The 25,649-nt window shown below is 44.0% G+C and overlaps 1 protein-coding gene and 1 long non-coding RNA gene across 7 annotated transcripts in view; one reads left to right on the top strand and one right to left on the bottom strand.

Annotated features, from left to right (window-relative positions):
• Positions 1 to 10,578, bottom strand: part of LOC139186963 (uncharacterized) — a 39,985-nt gene extending 29,407 nt beyond the window's left edge. Inside the window, exons 1-3 of one of the 6 annotated variants that reach the window (XR_011570660.1) lie at positions 10,088 to 10,578; positions 7,410 to 7,825; positions 580 to 796 (exon numbers count right to left, since the gene is read on the bottom strand). This is a non-coding gene — a long non-coding RNA (uncharacterized lncRNA). Of the gene's footprint in view, positions 1 to 579; positions 797 to 4,013; positions 7,826 to 10,087 lie in introns of all 6 variants that reach the window. The other 5 variants (XR_011570661.1, XR_011570656.1, XR_011570658.1 and 2 more) reach the window with 5 other exon arrangements.
• A 261-nt stretch (positions 10,579 to 10,839) lies between these two features.
• The window catches only part of SDC2 (syndecan 2), a 121,546-nt gene continuing 106,736 nt past the window's right edge, over positions 10,840 to 25,649 (top strand). Inside the window, exon 1 of the mRNA XM_070802868.1 lies at positions 10,840 to 11,116. Within this exon, the coding sequence (XP_070658969.1) occupies positions 11,057 to 11,116 (60 nt within the window). The 5' untranslated portion in view covers positions 10,840 to 11,056. The remainder of the gene's footprint in view (positions 11,117 to 25,649) is intronic.

The raw sequence follows: 25,649 nt of genomic DNA, 5'->3' as shown, positions 1-25,649 counted from the left end.
CAAAATAAATAAATAAAAACACACAAAAAACCAAAACCTTAAAAAAAAAAGATGCCCTAAAGTACCAGTACTCAGGAGAATGCACATAACACTAGCAATGAACTGCCATTTCACACTTATTAAATGGCCAAGAAGAAAGTTAACATCTATTGCTGGCTGCAACGTGGAGAAAGAAGAATGCTCTCAAACATCCCTGGCGGAAATGTGAAAGCTTTCTGTTGTGAAACTGTCAAACACCATCTCATAAAATTAAAAATATTTATACTTTCCAACCCAACAGTCCCACTCTTAGGAATCTAGCCTCCAGAAAGAAAATCATCATGAATTAAGGAAATATATAAATGGTATTTCCTGTAAGATTGTTTTTAGGAAACCACTGGAAACAGATTGAATGCCTTATTGCGGGGAAATGACTACATCAAGTGTGAAGTACCCATACCAAAGGAAATATGCAGCCATTTAAAAAAATGAGTGAAAGTTCTGTCAAGTGACTTGGAGGAATTTCTACAAGATAAATGAGGTGTTTAATGTGATCTTTTTTGCAAAACAAGTAAGAACAAAATTAACCGAAAAACTCACGTGTGTGTGATGCATTTGTGTCTGTTTCTATATAGTGTTACACGAGTTGGGAGGGAAAGGAAGACATTCAGACTGGGCTGTTCACATAAGTCACCTTGGGCTGTTGGTGTTGGGGTGTGGTGAGTGAGCAGGTGGGAAGAGCTGCTTTCACAGTGCACCACTGGAGTGAAATCTGCAGATATCTTCTCTTCCTTTGTGATGGGGGCATTGCTAACAGCTACAAAAAAAAAAAAAAAGAGCAAACATTAGACATAATGAATTTTGACGTTATTATACAGTGTATTTCTTCCTTCCCAGAAACATTTTCCTTATTTCTATCTGAATTCAAAAGAGTGACAGTTCCAAAGAATAGCAAGAAGAGATAAGAAAGCCTTCTTCAGTGATCAATGCAAAGAAATAGAGGAAAACAACAGAATGGGAAAAACTAGGGATCTCTTCAAGAAAATCAGAGATACCAAAGGAACATTTCATGCAAAGATGAGCTCGATAAAGGACAGAAATGGTATGGACCTAACAGAAGCAGAAGATATTAAGAAGAGATGGCAAGAATACACAGAAGAACTGTACAAAAGAGATCTTCATGACCCAGATAATCACGATGCTGTGATCACTCACATAGAGCCAGACATTCTGGAATGTGAAGTCAAGTGGGCCTTAGAAAGCATCACTACGAACAAAGCTAGTGGAGGTGATGGAATTCCAGTTGAGCTATTCCAAATCCTGAAAGATGATGCTGTGAAAGTGCTGCACTCAATACGCCAGCAAATTTGGAAAACTCAGCAGTGGCCACAGGACTGGAAAAGGTCAGTTTTCATTCCAATCCCAAAGAAAGGCAATGCCAAAGAATGCTTAAACTGCCGCACAATTGTACTCATCTCACACGCTAGTAAAGTAATGCTCAAAATTCTCCAGGCCAGGCTTCAGCAATATGTGAACCATGAACTTCCTGATGTGCAAGCTGGTTTTAGAAAAGGCAGAGGAACCAGAGATCAAATTTCCAACATCTGCTGGTTCATGGAAAAAGCAAGAGAGTTCCAGAAAAACATCTATTTCTGCTTTATTGACTATGCCAAAGCCTTTGACTGTGTGGATCACAATAAACTGTGGAAAATTCTGAAAGAGATGGGAATACCAGACCACCTGATCTGCCTCTTGAGAAATCTGTATGCAGGTCAGGAAGCAAGAGTTAGAACTGGACATGGAACAACAGACTGGTTCCAAATAGGAAAAGGAGCTCGTCAAGGCTGTATATTGCCATCCTGTTTATTTAACTTATATGCAGAGTACATCATGAGAAACGCTGGACTGGAAGAAACACAAGCTGGAATCAAGATTGCCGGGAGAAATATCAATAACCTCAGATATGCAGATGACACCACCCTTATGGCAGAAACTGAAGAGGAACTAGAAAGCCTCTTGATGAAAGTGAAAGTGGAGAGTGAAAAAGTTGGCTTAAAGCTCAATATTCAGAAAACGAAGATCATGGCATCCGGTCCCATCACTTCCACTTTGTGGAAACAGTGTCAGACTTTATTTTTCTGGGCTCCAAAATCACTACAGATGGTGACTGCAGCCATGAAATTAAAAGACGCTTACTCCTTGGAAGGAAAGTTATGACCAACCTAGATAGCATATTCAAAAGCAGAGACATTACTTTGCCAACAAAGGTTCGTCTAGTCAAGGCTATGGTTTTTCCTGTGGTCATGTATGGATGTGAAAGTTGGACTGTGAAGAAGGCTGAGCGCCAAAGAACTGATGCTTTTGCACTGTGGTGTTGGAGAAGACTCTTGAGAGTCCCTTAGACTGCAAGGAGATCCAACCAGTCCATTCTGAAGGAGATAAGCCCTGGGATTTGTTGGAAGGAATGATGCTAAAGCTGAAACTCCAGTACTTTGGCCACCTCATGCGAAGAGTTGACTCATTGGAAAAGACTCTGATGCTGGGAGAGATTGGGGGCAGGAGGAGAAGGGGATGACAGAGGATGAGATGGCTAGATGGCATCACTGACTCGATGGACGTGAGTCTGAGTGAACTCCAGGAATTGGTGATGGACCGGGAGGCCTGGCGTGCTTTGATTCATGGGGTTGCAAAGAGTTGGACACGACTGAGCGACTGATTTGATCTCTGATCTGATCTGAGGGTTTTTTGTTTAACAATTCAGTTCTCTTTACTTCTCCTTTAGAATTTACAATTTTAGACTTTTACACTCCCTCTCTAGGTTTTTATGTAGATTTAAATTTGTTATGGTGCACATTTTTCTAAAGGTAGAATGCTGGGTTCTCTTGTTTACTATGCCCTTACTGATGCTATTTTTTTTTTTTTTTTTGTACTTTTAGACACAACAGAACATATTTATATGAGCAAATTTTATTAATATCCAAATATTTTATCCTAGGTTATAATTAATAGGTGAGAATTAACTGTCTTAAAGGTCTCTTTATTCAGTTGAGGGGGATCAGGGAAGGCTACCTGGAGGAGGTGTTGTGACACACAGTAGGCCTTCAAATGTTTGCCAGTGAGGACACTTCTAAACTGACACTGAACGGTCAAGTAGGGATTAGCCAGAGAACTGAGAGAACAGATAGGTTACTTCAGACAGAGGAAACACTAATAATGACAAGGGCATTTATTGGAAATTGACTATGTACAAAATAACTCAATAACTGCTCTGATGCATGAGCTCACAGATTGCACACATTAACCTTACTATTTCCAATCTATAGATGAGGAAACTGAGACTTAGGGTCAATGGGCTGTTGGGTGCCAAGCCCTCTTAAAGCACAATAAAGGGTGGAATTATGAGTCAAACTCCAGTCTCTGTGTTGCCAAACCCTGAGCTATTATCCACTGAAGTGCACTAACAGCAGGTATAAAATGCAAGATTCTGTCACCTGAGTGTATTGAGTGAGTTACCAGCTCACCCAGGCGTGACCATACTGCCTGTTTCACATTTCACTACCTGAAAGAATTTGGTAACGTTTCACACCTGGATGTTTGTGCACTCTGCCATCTAGACCTTTTAGAAATATGTTCAATGAAGCAATTGCCAGTATTAGCCTGCAGGTGGTCCCAATATTAATACTATTCTATTCAAATAAATATATATGTATTCTATTCTTTTAGAATATTTAAGATACCTAACTCTACTGAGTTGGGGAAAATATTTTCCTCAACATAATTCAATGATGTAAATACCTTTTACCTAATTTTTTTTCTGGAAATCTAAATAACTTTTATGGTAGGCTGTCTTCACGGAAGCTGTTCTTTACTCATATGTGTATAAAGCAGTAAATGGCAAGGATTCTATTCTATTCCAAGTGAAGGAAACATAGTCAAAACTCTACCTCATTTTCAGCTCTGTCTTGGTCTGAGATCATTTGTTTACCAGGAACAGAAAACCTCTAAAACTAGCTAAGGAAAAATGAGGACTTTACCTTAAAGACTTGACTTTACCAGAGTATTTTGTAGATCCCAAAGGAATCGAGTTGGTTTGGATCTCAAAAAGAGGCTAGAAAAGGAACTGGAAAAAAATCAGGAATCTTGCATTATTCTGGAGTCGTATGTTCTCTGATTCTCTCCTCTCTGTTCACCTGCTTTATTCTTTCTACTGCAGATCAGCCCCTTCTGTTTCAGGACACAAGAACCCTTACCGGTTCTGGATAACTCCCAGGTCACTGTACAATTGAGTTCCCTAGTTTAAATGATTTGAAGGGTGAATCTGGCCCACTAATAAATTGCCTCCCCTAACATCCAGCCGTGGTCTGCGTAATTGTGAGCAAGGGGATGTGGGCTTTTTAGTATACAGTATGTAGGGTTCCCCTCCAGGGTCTTGGAGAAGATGGATCTCTAAGAATAGTGGGGGCAGTGGGGCGGTAGGGCTTGCTGCCATTAAAGTAATAGTCTATGCAGACAGTAGTAACAAGAGGAATACCATTTCACATCAGATCAACTAAGATTAGATATTCCTGTCCAACTGGAATACAAGTGCAGTGCAAATAATTTGAAGATACCTTTATGGAAACTTTCTAATTTCACATATATAGCTCTTAGGAAAATGTTGCTTGATGCCCAAGAATGATATATTTATAAATAATGTTTTCTTTAAATTTTCATATGTGATTTTAGGGTGAAATTTGACATGGACCTTAGTCATAGACTTGTGACTTTAGGACAACTTTCAGTTTAAAATGTGTTACTGTAACATATTTTGAGAAAACTCATGTGCCTACCGCACAAGGACCGGGCGTGTGCAGGTGGTGACCCACGTATATTCGTCAAACGAAAGGATGCCAAGTTTTGCCAGTCTTTCAAGAACCATGCCATTCTGTTCAGTTCAGTTCAGTTCAGTCGCTCAGTTGTGTCCGACTCTTTGCAACCCCACGAACCACAGCACGCCAGGCCTCCCTGTCCATCACCAACTCCCGCAGTTCACTCAGACTCACGTCCATCGAGTCAGTGATGCCATCCAGCCATCTCATCCTCTGTCGTCCCCTTCTCCTCCTGCCCCCAATCCCTCCCAGCATCAAAGTCTTTTCCAATGAGTCAACTCTTCGCATGAGGTGGCCAAAGTATTGGAGTTTCAGCTTTAGCATCATTCCTTCCAAAGAAATCCCAGGGCTGATCTCCTTTAGAATGGACTGGTTGGATCTCCTTGCAGTCCAAGGGACCCTCAAGAGTCTTCTCCAACACCACAAAAGCATCAATTCTTCTGCGCTCAGCTTTCTTCACAGTCCAACTCTCACATCCATACATGACCACTGGAAAAACCATAGCCTTGACTAGACGGACCTTTGTCGGCAAAGTAATGTCTCTGTTTTTCAATATGCTATCTAGATTGGTCATAACTTTCCTTCCAAGGTTAGGGACGCCAAAAAGAGTGTTTTGCCTTCTGTGTTATTCAGGGGATAATTTATGTACTCTACGATTTTGACTTTCCTGCCTGTGTCCTGGTGCCCAAAATGAGACCATCTTGTTCAACATTAGCACAGACTCAAATTATGAAACTCAAATCAGTCAACATCCCTGGCAAAGGCTTGACAGAGGTGAACAGGGAGAACAGTGTGAAGACTGAGGCTAAGAATAGATTGTTTTGAATGGCCTGTGGATATTCATCATGGCCTCCACTCACTTGCCATTATTAGCACTGAAAATGTCTGGCTGGATGGCTGCTGCTGCTGCTGCTGCTGCTAAGTCGCTTCAGTCATGTCCGACTCTGTGCGACCCCGGAGACAACAGCCCACCAGGCTCCCCCGTCCCTGGGATTCTCCAGGCAAGAACACTGGAGTGGGTTGTTATTTCCTTCTCCAATGCATGAAAGTGAAAAGTGAAAGTGAAGTCGTTCAGTCCTGTCTGACTCTTAGTGACCCCATGGACTGCAGCCCACCAGGCTCCTCCATCCATGAGATTTTCCAGGCAAGAGTACTGGAGTGGGGTGCCATTGCCTTCTCTGATCTGGCTGGCTAGATTTCATCATAGTCTCAGGTTCTATTTTCTTCTGAGTGAATTTAGTCAGAGCTGATGCTACTAAATGGATTTCTAACCCAGAGTCTTGGGAACATTCCAGGGGATGCTGAGTGGAAGAACAACCAGGTAGCATTTTTTTTCCTCTGCAGTTTCCTGCTCTGACAGTTCCCCCTGGAACATAACACCTGCCCTTCCACAGTAATCATAGGATACACAGATACAAAATAGGTTCTCATTTTTATTTTTTATGTTTCTGAACCTTAGTCTCTACATTCTGTTCATTTGCTATATTTTCTTTCGAGATTCTTGAGAAAGGGCATTTATTTTTAGCAATCAGTGAAGCTGTTCGAAAAGTGATTGGTTCTGCTATTGTATTTGCTGTGCCCCTCAAAGCACAGTCCTGAAATAAGGACTTGAAAACATAGGTTAGAGAGGAGCCTCTGGCTCTAGTCGCAAGCTAGACGTACTGTATTTGATACAGTCCACCAGATTCTACTGAATTTTAGTCCGTTATCAGTTTAAAAATATTTCAAATAGGTAAAAGCACAGATAGGTGACTATCTGTAGCGATAGTCAAACTCATAGATTGAGTGAGCGTGTCCCACATGTGGTTCCCCGACGGCTCAGACGGCAAAGAATTTGCCTGCAATGCAAGAGACCCGTGTTCAATCCTTGGGTCGGGAAAATCCCCTGGAGAAGGGAATGGCTACCCACTCCAGTATTCTTGCCTGGAAAATTCCATGGACTGAGATGCCCGGAAGCTACAGTCCATGGGGTCGCAAAGAGTTGGACTGAGCAAATTTCACTTTCCAAGAAATCCTTATCTCCAAGGTGATGGTACTAGGTAGTGGGGCTTTTGGGGAGGTGCTTGGGTAATGAGAGCATAGCTCACATGGATAGGACTTGCACCCTTAGAGGCTCTAGAGAATCTTGCACCTCTGCTACTACATGAGGACGCAGTGAAAAGACAACTGTCTCTAAACCAGGAAGCCTCTTCTCACCAGACACTGCAGCTGCCAGCACCTTGATTGTGGACTTCCAGCCTGCAGAACTGTGAGAAATAAATTTTTGTTGTTTATAAGCCTCCTAGTCTATGACATTTTTCTTAAAGCAGCTCAAATAAACTAAGACACATGTCTCCACCATTTTCAAGTTTAGACATGTGTCTAACAATGGGGACAACCCCACTCCCACTCAGCAGGGCTAATTTTTTTGTAGCCAGCTCTTGTGTAAGTGTTTTCACAGTCTGTGATTTTCCCACGGTCAGATTATCCTTTTGGCCACCCCTGTTCATGCACCTAAGCACCAAGTCTTGAATATTTGTTATCATACACCTGGTATTATGTGACTCTCAAAATAGTTGTTACCATTCAGTCACTACGTTGTGTCCAACTCTTTGCAACTCCATGGACTGCAGCATGCCAGGCTTCCCTGTCCTGCACTATCTTCTGGAGTTTACTCAAATTCATGTCCATTGTGTCGGTGATGCCATCCAACCATCTCATCCTCTGCTGCCCCCTTCTCCTTTTGCCCTCAATCTTTCCCAGCATCAGGATCTTTTCTAATAAGTCAGTTCTTTGCATCAGGGAGCCAAAGTATTGGAGCTTCAGCATTAGTCCTTCCAATGAATGTTCAGGGTTGACTTCCTTTAGGATTGACTGGTTTGATCTCCTTGCAGTCCAAGGGACTCTCAAGAGTCTTCTCCAGCACCACAATTTGAAGGCCTCAATTCTTCGGTGCTCAGCCTTCTTTATGGTCCAACTCTCACATCCATACATGACTACTGGAAAAACCATAAAACAGTACCATCTCCTTATTACATAAATTCTCCTACAGACGATTTATTAAAAAAATACCAAGTCACTGAGAGTCTCAAAAATACCAAGAGATTTGGGGTATGTCATCAGTTGCATAGATGCATTCCTTTCACAGATGCATCTGCTAATTCATTTCTACCAGTCTGCCTAAGCTGAAACAGAGAGCAGTCTCCATGCTCATTAGGTGGATGACCCAATAAACATCAATAGCTGTGACAGCCAGTCGAGAAGTGCTTTTTTCCCTTTCACTAAAATTCTAGTTTATTTGATGGGTTCTTAACTGTTGGTGGTTCAGATGGTAAAAGCATCTGTCTACAATGCGGGAGACCTGGGTTCAATCCCTGGGTCCGGAGGATCCCCTGGAGAAGGAAATGGCACTCCACTCCAGGACTATTGACTGGAAAGTCCCATGGACAGAGGAGCCTAGTAGGCTACAGTCCATGGGGTCGCAAAGAGTCGGACACGATTGAGCAACTTCACTTAACTGTTGGGGAGATGGGGGGAGTGGCCTTGCCCAAAGTCTGGAGAGCAGACTGGGTCTCTTTTGGGAATAGAGATGACATTTCTTTTGTATTGTTCATTGTCCTTTGGAAACTCATTTCAGAAGTCTCTCCATCTCAAGAAATTCTTCAACCCATGGATGAATTCTACGGAACCCACAGGTTCTGAAACCCAGAGACTGGGGTTTGAGTCTCCCTACTTGGAAGCTGCTGACTCTGCATGTTTAGCCAGACCCTTTTCTGTGGGGAGTGGTGGGAGTGGGGGTGGGAGGGGATGGGATACAGGGTATTGGTGAGGGGAGCTAAGAATATTTTCATCCAGGTTATAGGATGACAGTGGCCCGTGGACTGGCAGCCCTGCATTAGTAGGAATGGCCACGTTCATCCGTGTTCAAACCACAAAGAATCCATCTTAAAAACACCGTCATAGTTCATTCTCCCCAGAACCAAGCAAGACCCAGACCCACATCGATCTACAGGTACCAGCTCAGTTTCTGTGGAATCAGAAACATCTGATGTTACAACTCCCAGTCTCCTGATATTTTTCTTTTCTGTCTACTCTTCCATTTTTCCAAATTACCTCTTGGCTGCCAACACCTTAGATTTGCCTGTTGGGAGCCTGGTAGTTGGGACTTTTAAACCAAAGAAGTGGACATCTCAGACTCAGTTCTCTTAACGTTTCCTCTGGCTCTCTGAATTTCTTTCTCTGAGATTTCTTCCTGAAAGGTTACTAAGACATTGTAATTTCTCACTTAGAGTATGAGTCTAATTTATCCCAAGTTCAAAATTTTTCACGGTCTAGTATCTGTGCGTGCTCAGCGGTGTCTGACTCTTTGTGACCCTTTGGACTGTAGCCGCCAGGCTCCTCTGTCCATGGGATGTTTCAGGCAAGAATATTGGAGTGGGTTGCCATTTCCTCTTCCAAGGGATCTTCTCCTGCATTTCTTGTGTCTCCTGCACTGCAGGCAGATACTTTCACAGTTTTAGATCAAAGTTTATCCAAGAAATATATATTGTGTATTTTATGAAGTAGGAATGAGAATACAGTAGTGAACAAGACAGAAAGTTCCCTGGTTTCCTAGAGCAGGCATTCTAGGAGCAGAATGGCTCCATAATTCATTCACTTCAGAAGTCAGAGGGAAACATAATGCTAGAAATAGGAAGGAACTATGCATTTGCCATGTTGTATAGTGTACTATAGACCCAGAATTGAAAAAAAAAAAAAAAGACTTCACAACAAAATATTTCAGATCGATTACTTCCATTCAGGAAATAACACTTTTTTTTTTTTTTTGCAAACTAGAAATTACTTTCTCTCTTTTCTTTAAAGTTCTCTTAAATCGGTAATTATTCAAGGTCTCCATCCAACTCTCATCAAATTGCCCTATTTGTAGCTTCCTATTTCTGTGCTGAAATGGAACCTATAAAATACCTTAGGGGCTTAAACTCTGTGAGGCAAAATGGTATTTAAGTCTTTAGTTGAAATTATAAGCTTTGAAAGTGTTGCATTTTTAATTTATGGGAGTATTCCTCCACTTCCTTTTTGGGGGGAGGGTGGTTAGGGAGAATGGGAAATACTCAATATACGTTTACTACATTGACTGTCTTCTCTTTTAAATACAATTTTCATTAACTGGAGACTTAGAAACACTTCACACTGCTTGCAGGCATCTGTAAACTTCGTGGTTCCCATCCCCCCCCACTCCCGCCCCCAAAGCAGTTTCTTACCGATAGTCCAATTCTCGCAGGCAGAAAAGCTATTAATAAATACATATCTCGTTTTTCACCGATCTTTCTTCCAGAAAAGTGCAAGTGAAAAGGAAATAGAGAAGAAGGAATACGCAGGAGGAGAGAGGAAAAGGGGGGAGAGACTAGGGGAGAAAGAAGCCAGAGAATGAAGGCGTAGCAGAGCGCTGAAGCTTGGACTGAGGACGAGCGGACCCAGCGCAGCCGCGGCGCGGAGCCGCCTGTGGCCACTGGTCCCCGGAGCTGCCAATCCGGGCGTAATCCTGGAGGAATTTCTCCCGGGTTTCGCTGGGAGTCACACTGCCGCCTCCTCTCCTCGGGCGGCCCGGAGGAGTCCGGAGAAGCCGGCTGGGGAGGGAAGAGGGAGGGAGAGGGAGGAGGAGGGAGGGAGCGGAGGAGGAGGAGGACCCGGGGAGGGAGGCGGCGGCGCGGGAGGAGGAGGAGGCGGAGGAGGGGCGCCGCGGCGGAGCCACTAGCCCGGCTCGGACGCGCTACTCTCCAGATACTCCGGGAGCTCCAGCCGCGCGGATCGCGCGCCCCCGCCGCTCTGCCCCCAAACTTCAGCTGCAGCTACATTCGAAGCCATCTAATTTATTCCTCAAAAAAATCAGAAACGGAGCAGCGACACAGGGAAGGAGTCCGCGGAGGAGTAAAACCACAGCAGAGCAACAAGATCCTCCGAGCCGCCTCCCCCGCCCGGAGCCACAATCCGGCCTCGGGAGTGGAGGAGCCAACAAGTGAGAAGGCGCCGCGGTCCCGGGGCGCAGCCGGAGGAAGCGGGCGCTCCGGAGCCCGGAGCCCCCCGAGTCCCCTCGAGCCCCCCGAACAGCGATCGCTGCGGCAGCTCTGCTCCGGATCGTTCTGCGCGAGCAGCGCCGGGCGCTGGGCGAGAAGCTTCGTGTTCTCCCTTGTTGCAAGCGGGCGGCTGGGAGCCACCGGTCCCGGAGGAATATGCGGCGCGCTTGGATCCTGCTCACCTGGGTCTTGGTGGCCTGCGTGTCCGCCGAGTCGGTGAGTTGGGTCGGGCGGGGGACGCGCGCGCCTTTTAGGGTGCGGAAGCCAAGCCGAGTCCGCAGACCCCGCGGGGAATTGGGGAGCGCCCCCTGGGGGATGCCCCTCTAGCCCCCCGCTGCCAGACGTATCGCTGGGGATCCCCCGGGGATCTAAGGGACAAATGCGCTCCACGCCTTCTCCCCTTTCCCTTCCCACAGAAAAGCGCCTCTCGCCGAAGTTACCCTGAGGTCCCCCGGGATGAGAGCGAAGGTATTGCCGTTTTGTCGAACCGCGGAGGCCGCTGAAGAGGTTCCCAACTTATTCACCCTCCCGCGGGTCTTGCTGCGTGGCCGAGAAGGACCGATGGGGAAGGGGGACGAGAGGAAGCATGCATAGGGCTTCGAAGGAACTGGTCCCCCCCGCGCGCTCCCCGAGACTAAGGGACGGCCTTGAAACTTTGGGGGTCCCTTCCTCCGTGCACCCTCCCCCCGCGCCCCCCCCCCCCCACTCCCGCCCCCCGCGCCAGCTTCCCTACTGGATTGAATGCAGGTTCTGGGAAGATGAGGCTAAGCTTTTTAAGAAACCCACAAAGTGTCCGGAGAGGAAAGTTTGCAAAAAAGTTCTTTTGTTTGATGTTCCCAGTGGCTGCGGCGAGAGAGCAGACACTACGGGGTAACGCGACCCGCGGAGGCGCGCAATCCTGGGTCCTGCTGGGGAGGGGCGGGGGGAGTGCGTGGAAAATGCACCTGAAAATGCCGGGGTGCGGACCCTAGACTCGCAGTCCCGGCGACCCGTCCTGCTTGAGGGTCCAGGGGACTCGCGGGCCATCAGGGGCGGGAGGGCATCTCTTAGGGATCGCGTTCGAGCGCGGCAGCTGGGCGAGACGGCGGTGCGGGTGGCACTGCGCTCGGCCTCGGGTCGCCTGGCCGCTCGCAGCCTGAAGCTTCCAGCCTGCCGCGCTGGCTCTCGCGGACCCCGGCCGGGGTGCCCTCAGGCCCGGGGGAATCTCTTCTCCGGCCCCGGCTGCGGGCAACCCAGCCTCCCTCCCCGGCCTTGGTGTTGGGAACTGGGTTTCCTCTCCTCTGGCTCGAGGGTTGGAGCTGGTTTCCCTATGACGCCCAGTGAGCGCCCTCTACAGGGAAATGCCTCCTGGGCTTGCCCTTGTGCCTGGCGGCCCCTACCTGGGCGCCCCGAGCTTTGTCCGGCTGGGTGGAACCCCGAAAAACCCGCGAGCCCGTCTGCAGCCTCAGCGCGGTCCGGGGCCTCGGGTAGGGAGGACAGCTGTTTCTACCCTCCTCTTGCTCCGCATACCTCCTCCCTTGGCTACTTAGCAACGTGTCCATTTCTAATAAACCGGACCGTCCCTTCCAAGACAAATCATGTCATCTTTAGGGGTGGTTTTGTGAGGTTCCCCCCCCTCCTCGCCTTTGGCGTGTTATTCTTCCCTTCTCTCCCGGCCCCCTCCTTTTTTTTCCTTTTAAATTGATACGATTTAGGATTGGGAAACCTCTTTGGCACCTAGCAGCCGATGTGGCATTTATCATCAGTGCGGAGGGGCTCTGGGTGTGCTAGCAGGTCGCCAAACGTTACGCGAGATTGGAGAGCGTAAACTGAACACATGAAAATTTGGGTGCTCCTGCTGGCTGTAGAGCTCCGAGCCTTAACGGCATTTCTCTTTGGCATACGATCGTTTTTATCCGTTGGGATTGGTAATCTCCCAGCCAGTTATGAACTTTGGCTCTTTGCACACCAAAAGAGACATTCTCTGTTTCTTTCAGAAAATCATTATTGCTCATCTTGTTGCAAAACAGGGCAAAGGGAGAACTCTATCTAAAGGTTTTCTGGCGAAGCCTTCGTAAAAAGCTGTGCTGGGCTAAGGAGGTCCCTTTTTGCTGAGTCCTGTTTGGAGATTTGCTAGAAAGTGTTACTATTTGAGGATTCTACAGGAAGAATATCTCCCTGGGTTTTTTCTTAAATCCAGCAGTGATTCATAAGGAAGCTTTTTGGCTGAACTATACCTGTCTTCTCCCGTGACACCCTCCCCCCTTCCCCAACTCTGTATCTTTGGGTTTCTAGTATTTCTCATTTCCAGCCAGAATTGGATGTGTTCCAAATAAGGTGTTTCACTGTGGTAGATACCATTTTCAGGAATTGGAATATCATTCAAAAGGGTGATTAGAGATTTTTAAAATGTCAACTGTAGCATGAATGAAGACTGTAGCAGAGAGTCTTTGTGAGGGAGGCAATTTTTCTCAAAAGCAGCTGTTTCAAGGCCCAGGAAGGCCAGTAGTTCATTTAAATAACTTTTCAGTCTCTATTTGTTTCAAGTGTAGCCGCATAAATGAAAGACTTCATTTTTCAACATTTTAGCCATTCTAGTACATTATTTCCAGTACTTTGCATTTTAATGGGAAAACTGCAACTGTTTTCCGGGGAGTCAGAAATAGTGATTGTCTGAACTCAGAGCCTCTCTTTTATTGGAAGGAAAAGTATCTGCAGTTAGTGCATTCTTGAGTTTTATACCACGTTCAAGGGGAAAAGAAAAGGAGATTCTCAGCAACTAAGGCTCAAGGCTATCTGTCTGTGGAAAGGAACCAGCGGCCCTTGGTTTCTGCATGCTGGAGACAGCAGGGAGAGCTTGGTCATGACCGTGCATTTATACTTCCCACTGACCATGCGAGGGGAAAGACTGACGGAGTGTGGCAGTAGTGATATGCTGCTGTTTTTCTATTAATTTTTTACATGATTGTTTAGAAATAATACATTGCAGACTGCTATAAACATGTAATTTGAACTGGAGATATATTTAAGAAAAGGAAGTGTTTTGAACTAGTGGAATTTTATACCCATGCTTAGATGTGTGTGAATTAAAAGAAACTGTCAAATCATTTGGACCCATGCATTACCTCTCATGTATTATGAAAGGCAGGCATTGGAAAGTTTGCATTCGAAGGAAAAATTAAATTGGAACCATATAACCTTTTGCAGTTCCTTGAAAAAATAAATTTTGGCTGCTTTAGTAATGTAGCTAATTATACTTGCTAGGGAATCTTAGAGGAACAAGGGCTCTTTCTCTGTTAGTTGGATTTTAGCAGTAGGTAGATGTCTCTTAGGAAGGAAAGATCTTATTAAGATCAGGCCTGTGGAAGAATGGGTGTCCATAGGAATTTGAGTACACCCTCCAACTCCTACTTCTGGCACCTGGAACGTGTAATTTTGATGGTGGTTGCCGTTTGAGGGACTGAGTAACGTGATTACACACGTGGCATCTTGAATAATCACTAGTTTGAAAAGGATATCAAAATATCATCTAGTTTTTTTTTTTTTTTCCTGGGCAGAACTAGTCCTCAAGTCTCCAGAAGCCCCCCAGTGACCTCAGTAGCCAACTTGGGGCCAGGAGTCTACTCAAGTTGGCAAAGCCCAAGGTTGACCTAACCACACAGAGCCTGGCCAGTTGTGCCATTAAGGTTTATAGGGAGTCCGGTTAAGTCACTGTGCTATCGGCCTGTCTGCTGGCAGGAATCTTGGGTCACAAGAGGAATGCCATCTGAGTTTAGATTCTCACGAGATTGTCTCTCCTCCATTGCCAAAAATCAAACCAGAAGATCTTGCCCATCGTTTTCTTCTTCCTAAGACAGAAGACCTGCTGTTCATGCCACTGTCGAAGGTACATTCCTGTATTTCAGAACCACCTGATTCTTTCATGCACCAGAAGCCAAATAAAGTCTTAGAGAAAAGCAAGAAGTAATGAAGAACTGGCTTGTTTTTGCAGAAAACAAGCTACTCTTTTTTAGTCGCCTCTGCCAGTACCCTCATCTTAATTCTAGACTTCCAGATTTGAATCTTGAAGTCAGGTCCCTGATGTATTCATAGTTGTTGATTTTGTGACCAGTTGACCACTGAATGCACCGACATGTTGTTCATTCCGTGATATTTATTCAGCATCTACCAAGTGTTTGGCGTAAAGGCATGAGCAAACTGGGCAGCCCCTCTGTCTTCTTGGAGCTCATATGTTGGTGATCCAGGTAGCATTCCTTTTCACGTTTTTCTTTGTTGGGGCCTTGCCAACATGTAAAGCTGACCTGGTGGCTCAGGGGTAAAGAATCCACCTGCCAGTGCAAGAGACTCTAGTTCAATCCCTGGGTCTGGAAGATCCCCTGGAGGAGGAAATGGCAACCCACTTCAGCATTCTTGCCTGGAGAATCCCATGGACAGAGGGGCCTGGCAGGCTACAGCCAGGGTCGCAAAGAGTCAGACACGACTTAGCAACTGAACAAGCCAGCATGTTTCCCATGTTAGCAGCCATGTCAGCGCCCTTCCTGACCCAAACATTTATCCTGTTGGATTTATTTAAAGGATAAATCAAATAACACCTGCTCTTTGATTTATCCTGTGCCACTTTGTGTTCCCCTTGTTACCCTGGTATGGAGTCTAAGTACCTCTGCCTTTCCAGGTGGCACTAGTGGTAAAGAACCCGCCTGCCAATGCAGGAGACATAAGAGACCTGGGTTCGATCCCTGGGTTGGAAAGATCCCCTGGAGGAGGGCATGGCAACCTACTGTAGTATTCTTGCCTGGGAAATCCCATGGACAGAAGAGCCTGGTGGGCTACAGTCCATAGGGTCGCAAAGAATCGGACGTGACTGAAACCAGTTAGCACAGCGCTCAGCACAGTTAGCCACCACCCCGGCCCCCATCACTCTCCATCACGTCTCCCCACCCTCGCCACTGGCCTCACCTTCATGAATGCTCCCTGGACATGGCTACCTCTTCAGTGTTTCTCCTTTTGAATTCTGTTGATTCATATCCATGCTCCCAGGGAGCCTTTTATGATTGATCTAGCCATATTTTTTCCTCTTTCTGTAAATAGTAAGGCAGACTGATAATCCGAATCACTGAACGTATGTAAAAAATAAAGATTTCAGGGCCTTCTAACAATTAGAAGCCTAAAAGGGGGTGGGTAATCTGTATTTTTATGAAGCATCTCAGATGATGCTAATAAAGTAGCCACAGTTGGTAACCACAGGTCCAGTCACACACTTTACCCCTTCTTACAAGCTATTTTGTATTAGTTCTGAAGCTCCCCCTGAGTAAGAACCTGTGACCCTGAGGGCCAAGATAGAGACAAAGGACTTGGGATGGGGAGATGCTGGTACTTTGTTGCTTACTTCCTGTTAGGACTTGGACAAGATACTAAATATTTGAGTCACTAAAAAAAAAAAATACATATGTGTGCATATAAATTGCACTTGAGAATGCCTTTATCACAGGACTGGTGTGAGGGTAAAATGAGGGAGCATGGGAATGGTACCTAAGGTACAGAAAATAATAGTATTTTTTCTTTCTTGGGTTCTGTTTTCTTGGCTATGAAATGAGAGATCCATATTTGATGTTCTTGAAGCCCCTGAGCCCTCTGAGGGCATGGAGATTGGCCCCATCTGAGGAGAGGGCCCTTGTTTCCATAACTTTGACCCCTGCAGTAAACACCTGTTGATGCTCCATATTTAAGCGCAGGTGCCCACGGCCTGGGAAGTTGGAGTCTGTTAGACTTGCTGACGCTCAGCTTTGCTGTGGCCCCTGAAGATGGTGTGGTCTGGAATCAGCTGAATCCACCAGCCCCGGGGGAGGACCTGGGCTAGTTTGCTGCAAGTTTTGACTCTCTCAACCTCAGTTTCATCAACATTGTAGTGTTGATGTGAAGAATAAGTGAGTCCAGTGCTTCCCATCCGTGTACATTCCCGCTTCCTTCCGTGTCTGAGTCAGTGTCCTTCAGTTGGATCAAGTTCCTAGCAGGGAGAGAGTTACGGTGGCATCATGTGCTTGAGTGCCCTTGGGCATCTAGAATGAGATGGCATGGGAGGTGAGGCGTGTTGGGGAGCTGTGAGTAGAGATAAGAAGCATTTTGATTCTTTAAGAGTAGAAATGCATGGAAGAATTTCTGGGGTGATTGCCTAGAGGGGTGATTGGCTCTGAGTAAGAAAGGATTCTTGAAATAGATGATGTATGTCTGTTTTTCTCTGGTGTCTCAAAGAGTTGATGGGACTGGAAGAAAGCCTTAAAATCATTGGAGAATACTCCATTTGAATCAGCAGAGTGAGGCCAACTGGTATACCTGTTAGTGCTATGTGAGCCAGGTCACAGTCTTAGACTCCAAGCTATAGAAAAATGTTATTAAAAATGAGATATGTTTTCACATTTCTCTCCTCTGCTGTTGAATCTGTTCTGTGAGAAATGTCACAAAGATGCAGTAGTTGTGTCCTTTATAAAGCGTTGTGACGTTTATTGTTTCTTCTTATGATTATACAGGTATATTAAATATGAATAGTACAGATGTTTAAGGAGAATGTACAATGAATAGAGTTTAGTCTTATGGTAAGAATGACACATAGAACAAGATACCCAGCGAAAGGAAAATTATTTTTTAAAAGTTCTTGTCAAAAAAGAGTAAGTTAAAAATGTATTTTTGTACAATTTATTAAGTATAAAGGCAATAAAAGTAAACGTATAATGTTGAAGGCAAAAGTGATGTTTTGTACACACGTAATTAGCAATCATAATCCCTGTGGGACCTCAGCTTTCCCATCTGTAAAATGATGAAGTGAACTAGAAGAACTTTCTGTCTTTAATATTTATCTTTTTCTATATGCTTCAGGGTATAATTGGAGCAATGTTAAGATTAACCTAATCAATAAGTAATTATTAAGCTCCTGCCAAATACTTACTATTCTATTACTGGAGCAAGGAATTTATTCATGTTACAGAAAAGCAAGTCATTTCTGCTAGCTGGTGGTAATCAGTTAACTTGAGCTAGGTATTCATCATGTACTAGGATTACATACATCACTCTAAATATTCAGGATCTAATTCCCATGTATGTTCTCGTATAAGCCAGTGTATTATAGCCTCAAGAGCAGTTAATGTGATAGAACTCACTTTCATTCTAGAGGGAAGACAGCATGACTTGTTGATGTAATTTGGAAGGCTTTTTGAAGCGTAAACCACCGAGGGGATCTCAGGCTACTCTTTTGGTTTCTGGCCTTGGCCTTCGTTTGCAGAGACAGGCCTTTAACTTCCTTCCCTATGGGTTCTTTCTATAGCACCGGAGCCCAGCATCAGTGCTGTGAAGACAAGAATCTAAATGAGCAGATAGTAGAGTGGCTCAGGGCCTGGGCATTGGAGTTAGACGTGCCTGGGTTAGAATCCACTTACTGTGTCACCTTGGGCAGGTTTCTTAACCTCTCTGTGTTTAGTTTCCCCATCTGTAAAGTGGAATATCCAAAGATAGGGTCTTAGGACTATGTAAGACAGAATACACTGGAGCTTTTAGCACAGTAGCGTGTCTACACTCTATGTCAGATGTTAGTCACTAGTATTCTAATTCCTGGTTTTCCGCCTCTAAAGTGTGGGGATTTGACACACTATATGGGCTCATCTGATAAGTTCTAGTCCAGAGAGCGGCCCAGAATATGCATGATAGAATGGTTTTTCATAGCTGGGTTCTTTCTCTGATTTGGGGAGGCCTAGCTCTACCCTGCGGAGAAGGCAATGGCACCCCGCTCCAGTACTCTTGCCTGGAGAATCCCATGGACGGAGGAGCCTGGTAGGCTGCAGTCCATGGGTTGATAACAGTCAGACAAGACTGAGTGACTTCACTTTCACTTTTCACTTTCATGCATTGGAGAAGGAAATGGCAACCCACTCCAGTGTTCTTGACTGGAAAATCCCAGGGACAGGGGAGCCTGGTGGGCTGCCGTCTATGGGGTCGCACAGAGTTGGACAGGACTGATGCGACTTAGCAGCAGCAGCAGCTCTACCCTGAGATATTGGGGCCATTTTTGTATTGATATACTCAAGATGCTGTGGATTTGGTTCCAGGCCACCACAATAAAGCAAGTATTGCAATAAAGCAAATATCACAATAAAGCAAACCACATGAGTTCTTTGGTTTCCCAGTGCATATAAAAGTATGTTTATACTATACTGTATTTTGTTATGTTAAAAAAAAAGGCAATGTGCATTATCTTAATCAAAAATACTGCTAAAAATGCTAACCATCATCTAAGGCTTCAGCAAACTCTAATCTTTTTGCTGGTGGAGGGTTGCTCGATGTTGATGGCTGCTGACTGATCAGGGTGGTGGTTACCAAGGGCTGGGGTGGCTGTGGCAGTTTCTTAAATTAGACAACAGTCAAGTTTGCCACATAGGTGAACTCTTCCCCTCATGATTTCTGTGTAGAATTTGGTGCTGTATAATCATTTTACTCACAGTAGCACTTCTTTCAAAACTGAAATCAGTCCTCTCATACTCTGGTGCTGCTTTATCAACTTAGTTTATGTCATATCCTAATCTTTTGTTTTCATTTCAAAAAGCTCTTTGAAAGATCAAAAAGATCTATGAAGATATTCATAGCATCTTCAGGAGTAGATTCCATCTCAAGAAACCACTTTCTTTGCTTATCCATGAGAAGCAACTCCTCATCCATTGAAGTTTTATCATGAGATTGCAGCAGTTCATTTACATCGTCAGGCTGTGCTTCTAATTCTAGTTCTCTTGCTATTTTCATCACATCTGCAGTTACTTCCTCCACTGAAGTCTTGAACCCCTCAAAGTCATCCCCTTAAAGGGTTGGAGTCAGTTTCTTCCAAATGCCTGTGAATGTTTATATTTTAATTCTTCCCATGAATCACAAATGTTTTTAATGGCATCTAGAATGGTTAATCCGTTCCAGAAGGTTTTCAGTTTACTTTGCCCAGATACATCAGAAGAATCACTATCGATAGCCTTACAAAATGTATTTCTTAAATAGTAAAAGTTGAAATGATCCATGGGCTGCAAAATGAATGTTGTGTTTGCAGGCGTGAAAACAGCCTTCATCTCTTCTCTCAGCAATCACCAGGTAAATTGTCAATGAACAGTAATATTTTGAAAGGAATCTTTTTTTTCCTGAGCAGTACATCTCAACAGTGAGCTTAAGATATTAAGTAAACCATGTTGTAAACAGATGTGCTGATCATCCAGGCTTTGTTGTTCCTTTGACAGAGCACAGGCAGAGTAAATTTAGCATAATTCTTAAAGGTCCTAGGATTTTTGGAATGATAAATGAACACTGGCTTCAACTTCAAGTCACAAGCTTTATTAGCCCCTAACAAGAGAGTCCTTTGAACTTTGAAGTTAGGCACTGACTTCTCCTCTGTAGCTATGAAAGTTCTAGATGACATCTTCTTCCAATAGAAGGCTGTTTCATCTATACTGAAAATCCATTTAGTGTAGCCACTTTCATGAATTACCTTACCTAGATATTCTGAATGGCTTGCCAGAGCTTCTACATCAGCACTTGCTTCTCACCTTGTACTTCGTGTTACAGAGATGGTTTCTTTCCTTAAACCTTAAGAACCAACCTCTGCTAGCCACAACCTTTTCTTCCACAGCTTCCTCACTTCTCTCAATCTTTGCAGCATTGAAGAGAGTTAGGGCCTTGCTCTGGAATAAGCTTTGGCTTAAGGGAATGTTGGGTCTTCCCTGATGGCTCAGTTGGTAAAGAATTCACCTGCAATGCTGGAGACCTGGGTTTGATCCCTGGGTTCGGAAGATCCCCTGGAAAAGGTAAAGGCTACCCACTCCAGTATCCTGGCCTGGAGAATTCCATGGACTGTATAGTCCACAGGGTCGCAAAGGCAAAGAGTCAGACACGACTGAGCAACTTTCACTAAGGGAATGTTATGTCTGGCTTGATCATTAAACTTTTTCTATATCAGTGATGAGGCTGTTTTACTTTGTTCAAATTTGTGTGTTCACCTGAGTAGCACTTCCAGTTCCTTCAAGAACTTTTCCTTTGCATTCATAACTGCAAATGTTGGGCACAAGAGGCCTGGCTTTTGGCTTCTCTCAGCTCTAGACATGCCTTCCTCACTAAGCTTACTCATGTCTAGCTTTTGATTTAAAGTGAGAGACTCTTCCTTTTACTTGAACATGTAGAGGCTACTGTAGGGTTATTAATTGGCCTAATTTCAATATCATGTGTCTCAGGGAGCACGGAGGCCAAAGGAGAGGGAGAGAGACAGGGAACCGCTGGCCAGTGGAGTGGTTAGAATACATACAGCATTTGTTACGTTTGTTGTCTTCTATGGGCAAAGTTCATCCCCAAAACAATTATAATAGTAACATCAAAGATCACTGATCACCATAATAAATACAGTAATAATGAAAAAGTTTTCAAAATGTGAAACAAAGACACAAAGTGAGCAAATGCTAGTTGGAAAATGGCATAGATATACTTGCGAGATGCAGGGTTGCCTCAAACCCTTAATTTCTAAAAAATGCGGTATCTCTGAAGCACCATGAAATGAAGTATGCCTGTACTCAGCCTTTTCTCTAAATGTGGGCAATATCAGAGAATGTGTCATTGATTATTTCTGGCCCATGATAAGTTTCTCCAGTAATTTCATCTCTACAACTCTCTCCAAAGGAAATAATTGTAGCTGGGAAAATGTGTTTATTGAAGCTTTACTTACGATAGTTAAAAAACTAGAAACAACCTCAGTGTATAATACTAGCTGCTGCTGCGTCGCTTCAGTCGTGTCCGACTCTGTGCGACCCCAGAGACGGCAACCCACCAGGCTCTGCTGTCCCTGGGATTCTCCAGGCAAGAACACTGGAGTGGGTTGCCATTTCCTTCTCCAATGCATGAAAGTGAAAAGTGAAAGTGAAGTAGTTCAGTCGTGTCCGACTCTTCTCGACCCCATGGACTGCAGCCTACCAGGCTCCTCCGTCCATGGGATTTTATAGGCAAAAGTACTGGAGTGGGGTGCCATTACCTTCTCTGGTATAATACTAGAGGAATGGTTAAACAAAAGATTCTGAGTTACACATTAAATATCATACAGCCATTACAAATGGATTTGAAGAATGTTTATAACTTGGAAACTGTTAATAATAGAAAAAACTCTGTATATAGATGACTGTGTAAATCAACTTCAATTTTAAAAAAAGCTATACAGTAAAACCCTGATTATCTTGAATAAATTTGTATATATCTATACATATATGTTGGAGAAGGTGATGGCACCCCACTCCAGTACTCTTGTCTGGAAAATCCCATGGACGGAGGAGCCTGGTAGGCTGCAGTGCATGGGGTCGAGAAGAGTCGGACACGACTGAACTACTTCACTTTCCCTTTTCACTTTCCTGCATTGGAAAAGGCAATGGCAACCCACTCCAGTGTTCTTGCCTGAAGAATCCCAGAGATGGGGGAGCCTGGTGGGCTGCCGTCTCTGGGGTCGCACAGAGTCGGACACGACTGAAGCGACTTAGCAGCAGCAGCAGCAGGGTTTATCCAAGGAATGCATCAACATCAGAAGAGCAGTGCAGTCATTGACAGTTTAAGGGAGATAACGATATGATCATCTCAACAAAGGCAAAAAAAGCATCTGATAAAAGCTTACAAAAATGTTAATGTAAGGGTCTAGTATCTGGTTAAGTGAAGACTTACTGTAGAAGGCTTGATACATCTGTGCTGAAGGCTCAGTTCATTTGACATGTTTAGGAACCAGAAGGGCCACTGTTTACTGAGTTGTTAGGCAACAGTCTCCACTTGCATGGCTGACAGGTGTGTGACATCGCAGTAAGTATGGGTCATAACATACATAGATCTAACTCACGTGCTGTCATACTTCTGGTGCTGCCACATTTCCCATGTGTGCCCACCCAAATGAAGATAACACAGGAGATGATATTGCAGGTTTTGGAATCAAGTATACTGTGGTTCAGTTTCTGGTATTACCACCTGAAAGCCATATGACCTTGGGGCGCAATTGCTTATCATCTCTGAGCTCGTGGGTTTTTTTTTTTTTTTTTTCAGTGTAAAATCGGGAATTATAATATTTTGCTTTTGGGTTAATTTTCAAGACTCGCCTCTATAATGACTGAACACTTGTAACAAAAAAACTAACCCACAGTAGATGTTTTAAATGCATTTGGTTCTCTTTCATTTCAGCGTTGTTTTGTGATTCTGGAATGTATCACATATGCATCAATATGTATGCATGTGTCTTGTTTCTCGCTTGCATTCTGACCCTTGGCACCAAGGGACATACATTTTCACACAATTTATGAGCAGTTTGGTTTTCACTAAGCAGGGTGTGATGCTGCATTGTTTGTTTTTTTGTATTTCCTGCATCATCCGTTTCCTGGATTATATTCAGGTGAAGCTCAAAATAGACTCGCATACAGGTTGGAAATTTAGTTAATACTTGAAATATCTGACCTAGTACCTGGGATTGTAACTGTAAAATGCTTCAAGGTGGTCAACATTGGAATCCTATTGTAAACACTGATTCATCTGTTAGGTGTACTAATGAATTAAAATCTTAACTTCATTTATGTCTCACCTCTGAACTCATTTAGCAACTTAGCAGCAGCAGCAGGGAATATTTTTAAAATTTTAATTTCATGGCTGCAATCACCATCTGCAGTGATTTTGGAGCCCAGAAAAATAAAGTCAGCCATTATTTCCACAGTTTCCCCATCTATTTGCCATGAAATTAAGAGATGCTTACTCCTTGGAAGGAAAGTTATGACCAACCTAGATAGCATATTGAAAAGCAGAGACATTACTTTGTCAACAAAGGTCCATCTAGTCAAAGCTATTGTTTTTCCACTAGTCATGTATGGATGTGAGAGTTGGACTATAAAGAAAGCTAAGCACTGAAGAATTGATGCCTTTGAACTGTGGTGTTGGAGAAGACGCTTGAGAGTCCCTTGGACTGCAAGGAGATCCAACCAGTCCATCCTAGAGGAAATCAGTCCTGAATATTCATTGGAAGGACGGATGCTGAAGCTGAAACTCCAATACTTTGGCCCCTGATGCGAAGAACTGACTCATTTGAAAAGACCCTGATGCTGGAAAAGATTGAAGGCAGGAGGAGAAGGGGACGACAGGGGATGAGATGGTTGGATGGCATCACTGACTCAATGGACATGGGTTTGGGTGGACTCCGGGAGTTGGTGATAGACAGCGAGGCCTGGTGTGCTGCGGTTAATGGGGTTGCAAAGAGCCGGACACGACTGAGCGGCTGAACTGAACTGAAGGGAGTATTTTAATTGTATTTGAGTTGATTAGACTTTGTAATTGTCCTGATTAGTTATTGGATGAAGATTTATATTTGGTAAGGCAGTTGTTATTGTTGTTTAGTCATTTGACTCTTTTGTGACCCCATGGACTGTAGCCCACCAAGCTCCTCTGTCCATGGGATTTTCGAGGCAAGAATACTGGAGTGGGTTGCCATTTCCTTCTGCAGGGTCTTCCCAACCGAGGGATTGAATCTGTGGCTTCTGTCCTGTCTGCTACATTGTAGGCGGATTTTTTTACTGCTGAACCACTGGGGAAGCTGTGGTAAGTTAATTCATGTTACTGCCTATCAACCAGGTGCAAAGCTCTTACTTGTCTCGTGAGTTATAAAGAAATGACATGATACCTACCTTCAAGCCACTATTATGTATCTTTTGATTATTCAGTGTAATTACAGATGGGTTGGGCCCATATTTAACATATGCATTCTCTGTAAACTGTGGATCACTTTGTTTTTGTCTGAATCTAGTTTGGCATACCTAGCAATCACAATTGCCTGAGAACTACAGTTGAGAAGGATAAGAAGAACCGCTTGTAGAAGAGAAGTCACTGCTTTCCCAGGCAAACAAAAAGTCTTCCCTGAAGTGGGACCATGTCTTAGAGAGAAACCAGAATTAGACGTTGGGTTTTGATGCTTTTTTCTTTTCCTCCATCTGCTCTGCAAGAAAAGACTTCCGAATGTTAAAATGTACAAAAGGCACAAAGAGCAAGAAATTGTTTAGAACCTGAGGAGTCTATTGATATTTATATCAGGGGAGAAAGAAATCTTACCTTTCATCCGATTTAATTCTCCACACTCTGTAAGCTTTGGAATCTTAAAGATTAGAGCTAGATCTTATATTATGTTTGAACAGTTGATCAAAAGGTCTTAGTTGATGAATGAAAGAGGTATAAAAGTGTTGGGATGATTTTCATTGTGTTCTTTTGGATTCTGCCTTTTCAGGGTGTAACAGTGGATTTTGGGGCTGGAATGGACTTGTCCAAGATCACATAGTTAGCTAGTGGTAGATGTATAAATTGGGCACAGGCTATCTGATTTATTGCTGTTTGTTTTCTTACCATAACACATTTCCTGTTTGGCTCCTTCTTCCTCATTCCCTACACTGATGACTAGCACTTAATACACTTACTTCTGGCCATGTTTGATGAATAAATGAAGTTCCAAGTGGAATGCACATTATTTGTTATATACTGTGCATCGACGTGGTTCATGTGTTTTTGTGCAAAATGAATATTTAAAGTGATGTTTAGATAGTTTCTGAGTTTCCAGCCAGAAATGACTCCTTTATTGTCTGTGAACCTTTTGGCTTATTCGGGGAGGAGGGCTGAGAGCACTGAGATCTGGGAGACCCATAGAGATCAGGGACTGAAATCAAGTTGATTTGTAAATCTTGGAAAGATCGTAGGCAGAGATAAAAGCTTCTTG

The sequence above is a fragment of the Bos indicus genome, chromosome 14, assembly GCF_029378745.1.
Source record: "Bos indicus isolate NIAB-ARS_2022 breed Sahiwal x Tharparkar chromosome 14, NIAB-ARS_B.indTharparkar_mat_pri_1.0, whole genome shotgun sequence".
Classification (NCBI taxonomy): Eukaryota; Metazoa; Chordata; class Mammalia; order Artiodactyla; family Bovidae; genus Bos; species Bos indicus.
This window is presented reverse-complemented; position numbering and strand designations above follow the sequence as displayed.